We start from the raw sequence: 6,673 nt of genomic DNA on the forward strand, positions 1-6,673 counted from the left end.
CATCATAGTGTAATATCAGTATTGTGTAGATTCTCTATAGCAACAATTCAATTAACATTTTGAATTTCCATTTTCGCGCTAAAACATGACGCAATTCGAAGAGATTGAAATCGTAACATAAGTGGCCATGAATAAAACGCAATAATACAACTATAAACGTGATTATCACAACTAGGGATCGCAAAATTTTGAAGCAAGTAAATATGCTACCTAGCAGATAGATTTTGAAGGCACACGACGTTAAATGTGACATAATAATAATTAAAGATTCGATGCAATTACCAAATCTTACCAATTTCATGGTAGAAACCTACTAAAGAGCTGCTGAAGAGCTGATAGGCTCGTATAGACTATAGGTCCCTCGGAAGAAAGATGAAATAGAGATAAACTGAAACATCAAAAGTTCGAAAGTAGACAACAGAAACAAACAAATGCATACAAATAGGAATACATGCATGAACATGATATATGTACACAATGTCATATAGACAGTACAGTGGGCATATACATTATTCCAGTAAATTTTGATTCATGCAAACAGATTTTAAAACAACCCCCTCCCCCCGCCCCACCACCACCACCACTAACACCACCATCACCATCACCACCACAACACCTTGCCCGCCTGCGTGCGTATTTTGCTCATTTACTGTTTCATTGTAAACTTATAGCTGTGAGTTTTATGCATCTATATTGAAGTTAAGGAGACGGTAAATGAGCATAATATATGCACAAAGGCGGTGGTGTGGTGATGGTGGTGGTGGTGGGGGTAATGGTTGTTTTTAAATATCTTTGTATGAATCCAAATTTAGTTGGATAATGCATAAAACTCATTTCATGTCCATAATCATAATTGCGGGGTAGAGAAAAGGAGACCCTGACTATAGACTAACACGAAAATACTTCATTCTGTGCATCATGTCTCTACGAAATACCTAGGGATACTAGGAACGTATAATTCGGTTATTGGTATTTTTCATTGAACTAACACGAAGAGCAGACAAGCATTAAGCATGTAACTTTAATCATGCAAGACAAAGGACGAGGGCAAAAAAATGGACAATAAACTATTAGACCTACTGAAAAGCGATGACTATAATGTTGCACTGATAGCAATGGTTTTAGTCAACGTAGTCGAGATTAAGACATACAGTAACAAGGAACCGTCGTCATTTAGTTTAGTCATATTTCTTGCTATATTAAGATAATAAAATTAACTTTAGTGTACGTTCAAGTGTATGTAAAAAAAAAAGATTATGAGATTGTTTAAACAAGGACTCGGAGAATTGGTGGAATGAAGAAAAAATGGGCCATTATGAAAAGGCGTATTTTGGGGTATTCGTAATCTCGTATTGGGGAGTTTGAAAATTTCAGTTATCCAGTTGAGCATGCATGTATTTGATCGTTGTATTTAATAAGCTTTCTATTAATGGTGGTTTATCATTTCTGTTCAGTCTGTACTTAGTCTTAGAAAAAAAAACAGCTGAAATATTTAATCGACAGTTTGCTGTTTTTCTTAAGATGCAGGAGTTCGGATTTTCACATGAATATTCGATTCCGTATTCATTATCAGATTGCAAAAGGTAGTGTGACCCTCAAGTAAATACTTTTTCCCGAGGTCGATGGATTCGCAGGATATTTTCCTCAGCTCCAAATAAAGAGGCATCGCTCTTGATAGTGTGTAAAAAGATTGGCTGTCGAACAGAATTCAGATGGGCTATGACGTCAATAACGGATCTGAGATGACGTATTTTGCGTTTACTTATTTACTAATCTAATCATTGACACATTCGAAGGGTGCTGGATTGGCACGATACATCACTGCTCATAGGTCCCTAGGAAAGAAAACATTAAAGGCCTCGTCAAAAACAAGACGAAAACGAGAAGACTGCAGTCCCTGATGGATCTTCATGTAGATATAAAAGGATGACAGTGGAGGAGACTTATTTTTAAGACTTTTAATGAATATTAGGAGAAAGACGTGGCTGATGCATATTATACTGCATAAATCTGTAAATCACACTGTGAAGAGCAAAGTGACAAATCTAACAATGGCGATTTCAGTCAGATTTTTTTTTTTCCGCGAACGAACTGTATAAGGGGATGAAATACTTTCAGTTATAATTGAACACTGGCGATAAGAAAGAAGCCCATAAATTAACACAAAAGCAGGTGTTTTCAAAAGCTTGTAAAGCTTGTACCATTCAAGTAAAACCAAAGAGACGAAACGCAACTATTATCCACTTAAATAGAACAGAAAAAAAGACCACTTTAAGTCGTCCGCATGCTATGATCGATTTCATTATATTTTACGTCATGAATGTGGTTTCAATATATCAAATCTGATTAAATTGTCATGATTTACAACCCTGTATATAGAACGGGAGTATCTATCTATCTCGGTCTAAAATAATTTTTCCTCGTCGTAGATCAAACTTCCTCTTTTACTTCAGGCACTGGCATCGTAATATCAGTATGTCTAGTGCGGAAGGAATAACAAATCTTGATATTTCATGATCGCATTCCATTTTCATTGTTTGGAGCGCAGTCTATACGAAGGACAAAGAGGTTGTCTATTCCGTATGTCCCTTTTATACCATTAGGTATTTGTTCCATACAGACTGTACCTGACACTTCTTTCAATTTCAATTTCAATATACTACATACTTCTCGTATATCAATATTACATCGAAAGAAATAGCGCAAATTCTCGTTCCTTGTCAATAATATACAAAACAAACAAACAAACCCCCCCCAAAAAAAAAAATATATACAATGTATATATAGTAGTTGTGATGATAACTGGTCGAAATCTATGTTCGGGTTGTACAAAGAGAAGTATGACGGGACCTATACATGAAAGCAAGCTTGTTTGGCTGTAAGCCCCGAGTAATCAGTGTTTGTGATGTCATTCTATTTGTGATCTTCTTATTTGCATCTTCTTTACCTTCCTGCACTTCTTCTTCAACATACTCTCAATACAATACAGTATGGGTATTTATGTAGCGCTTTTATAATGAGTGAACATGTATTACAGCGCTTCACAGAAATATATCCACCTTACACTTGGGAGACAGGAGAAACAAAAATACAACAGTCAAAGGAAAAAAGTACATAATGAATCAATCAGTTATTGAAAAGGAAAGTCTTCAACGATTTCTGGAACACTGACAGAGATGGTGATTCCCTGATACTGTGAGGGAGCTGATATTCACTGATATTCCAATCTCGTGTCGTGTAATTATCCTGACAGTGTCACATGGGCCTGGACTACGTTGAACTCCTTGAGGGAAACTCTCTGGATATGAGCGCCATGACAACAGAAGGAAGTATCTGTGGTCACGTGGGTAATATCGTCAGACAAAATGGCGACGGAGATTCGCTGAACAGGAACAACCACATTGTACCCGGGGAGTCTTCTTGCCAGTCAGGTGTGTGTGGGTTATGTCACTTCACAGGTTGTTTGTTTGTTTGTTTGTTTGTTTGTTTGTGTGTGTGTTTGTGTGTGTATGTGTGGGTGTGTGTGTGTGTGTGTGCGTGTGTGTATGTCTGTCTGTCTGTCTGTCTATCTGAGAGATAAATAAGATCGTTGAGCAAACAAACAACTCGATAGTATCGATGGACGTTGTTTGTTTTTTGTTTGTTTCTTTGTATGTTTTGGTTTTTTTCTGATATTCATCATTTTCAGGCTAATGTCTGCAATCAGATAAAGTCCCTGCTACCAAGAAAACACACATCGCTTTTGAGGGTTCTGAAAGTCAGCGTAAATGTAACAAGTAGTTGAGAAAGATTTGTTACTGATATGTAACTCTTAATGAGATACCATCACGCTAGAAGCCCTGCTTTTTCTTTGAACTGTGTTGAATAATTAAAATGCAGTTCAGACAGAGCAGATTAAATCCACAAACACGAAAGTACACCCTAGGTGAAAGAAACCATCATCCGATGTTGTTTTGCGTCTCGTAGCTTTGGGCAATCAAAATGTCTGTGGGCGGTTTAAGCGTCTATAACAATTCGAGCATACAGCTTCGTGGCAACAGTAAAGACAAGAATCACACTGGCAGGGTAAATGACCAGAAAAAAGACGCACGCAACATCGCACAAGAAACAACATAATGCCATGTGATGAGTAGGATTGAAGCCTGCAAATGTAATCTGCGCAAGGTCAATGACTAGATAAGATGCACGCAACATCTTGCATTTAGAAACAAACATAATTCCATTTGATGATGAGCTTGCGAATTAATATAATATGATTCCTTTCCCCAAGCTGTGCTAATGTCTGACCTTTTGAAAACAGATTCTCTTCATTCAAACAAGGACGCCTATTATAGTATGATATTTTCATTGTCTTGCTTCAGGTTTTACAACATGAAGAGCAAAAAGAGGCTAACATAACAAAAGAAATGAACAAGAGAATGAATAATGACGTTAACATCATGGTAATTGCAATTATACTGACAGCACAAAAGCAACGATGAAGAATTGACATGCGGCTGTTGATGAAGCTAGGAGGAGAGAGAGCGTTTCGTGTTGTTAACCTCATTTTCATTTGGTACTCCTATACAAAGTTTAATTTCCCGTTCTTTCTTGCTCGCTCTCCCTCCCCCTCCCTCTCTCTAAATCTCTGTTTCTCTCTCATCAGATGCGTTCAGCGTTCCTCTGATGTGTCACAATTCCGTCATCCGTCTAGTCTCCAGCAGCCAATATGTGAACGAGGTTAGCTTCCGCTTCAACAGGCTGAACATCGCTAGGAGTGAATGCCCCGAGACCGATCTTTGAGAGGACATCGCGCCAGTTTGACTTCTTTACCTCTAAACGCAATCAAAGATATAGGTGAGATGCCGCATTGTATACCAGCCAACACGGGGTCAAGGGTCAATATTGACAAGTCAATGAAGATTCGCTATCTGTATAGCGTTGTACCAAAATAATACATCTTTACCCATGCATAGACGCTGTTGCACATTGACTATGGCAAACAATGATACCTTCCTAAAATCGCAGGTAGAAGAACTTACTAGTGCTAGGCAGATTGACATTTCTGCATAGCAACTAAATAGAAGCCACATTATGTTTGTACATGCTATAACTGATCTAAGATGATGTGAAGTCTAACGCATTCTAGGATAGTGAGTATGCAAAATCTCAGCCCCTTACCAAAGAAAGATGAAAGATGAATTTAATTGTTGGTACGTGATATCACGGACTCGTCATTCCATGTCACAGTTCTGTGACGTCTTTCGCAAATCTTATTGTTTCTTTTGGCAATATATGCAATATATGCAGTGTTACACAACATTAATAAGATGATTTTTGGCACTCCAGACAAATGCGAACTCGACTATGATTGAGACAGAGTGATGACCATAATGCATGATGAATTACATGTTTAATTAAATGTCTTTAACCTTATTCGTGCCAGTTAGTCCAATGTGCACAATTAATTTCACATGCATTCATATTGGCAGGAAATTAATGTAGCACGCAGAAGGACATAGAGCTGTGATAATCGGGAAAAAAAAAGTCGATCGGCGAGTCAAGTCTACATTGTTTTGGGTACCAGATATAGGGATCAATGTACAGAAACAACAATGATTACTTGTCATACCATGTAGTCGCATAGTAATTATTACGTAACTTTATGATCCTTTCTGTAGCAACGTTTCTAATATCCATAATATTGCTAATGATTTTTTTTTCTCAAATTGACTCTTTGTTTTGCAGACTAATGTCGTCCCTGATAGCAGGACCTCTGAAGAAAACCGTCGCAGCCTACTCGTTTTGGATTTCGCGCAAAGAACAGACATACGGAATCACTCACATGCTTCACAACACAGGACGCCTCGATGTTATTTTTACATTGATAGCAACGTTACGAAGGACTCTAAAAATGTTTAACTTTGTGCCGATATTTACAGTATCCACATGAAAGCAGAATTTGAGTGTGGCGCTATAAACTTGAAGCAGGCGACCTTAAATTCTGATTTAATAGAAACATTATACAGTGTACATAAGATCGTTTATGGTACTGAAAGCGTATGCCTAAGATGTATGCAATGATAATTCTGGCATCTTGTAGTGTTGAGAGATGTAGTTATTTATAAACACGAGAAATGACGAAGAACACGAGTCGTTAAGTGTACAAATGCTTCATTTTCAATGTCGTGATGTCATGAGTGACGTCACCATATCCTCAATTGTTCATACATAATACTGATCAACACATTGTTTAAGTGTAACAACATGTCTCTCCACGCTCCCCTTGAACAAAGGCGTATGCACCATGTCAAAGTTACTGTTTCTCTTAATATTCTATTAAGCAGTGTTTTCAGCGTGGACGTTGTTCGTTGTATCAAACATTTGTAACGCTGTAAATAGCATGCGTGTGTGTAAACTGTAGACAACCAACTGTACTATTCCGCTCATGTCGACTTGTATTAAGTAAACCGACACCATGAAAAGTGAATGAAATGTAGTAGAAATATCCCCCTCAAAAAGAAGGAAAAAAAACCCCCGCCAAACGCCTTTTGTTACCTTTCTGAATCATTTGCAACAGTTTACTACTATAGGCACAATAAAAAAACATACATACACACAGATGCATGTATGTATATTATGTATAATTATAAAGTAAATCTATGCTGACGTGTAAGCAAATAGATACCCACTC

The 6,673-nt window shown here is 37.5% G+C and overlaps 1 protein-coding gene across 1 annotated transcript in view; it reads left to right on the top strand.

The window, feature by feature from the left end:
- Nucleotides 1-6,037, top strand: part of LOC139725742 (corticotropin-releasing factor-binding protein-like) — a 31,074-nt gene extending 25,037 nt beyond the window's left edge. The window contains exons 6-8 of the mRNA XM_071636825.1: nt 3,254-3,431; nt 4,646-4,836; nt 5,728-6,037. Of these exons, the coding sequence (XP_071492926.1) occupies nt 3,254-3,431; nt 4,646-4,782 (315 nt within the window). The 3' untranslated portion in view covers nt 4,783-4,836; nt 5,728-6,037. The remainder of the gene's footprint in view (nt 1-3,253; nt 3,432-4,645; nt 4,837-5,727) is intronic.
- The last annotated feature ends 636 nt before the right edge of the window (nt 6,038-6,673 follow it).

This window comes from Diadema antillarum, unplaced genomic scaffold (genome assembly GCF_040938485.1).
Source record: "Diadema antillarum isolate AM-2024a unplaced genomic scaffold, OU_Dant_1.0 seq00000059_RagTag, whole genome shotgun sequence".
NCBI lineage: Eukaryota > Metazoa > Echinodermata > Echinoidea > Diadematoida > Diadematidae > Diadema > Diadema antillarum.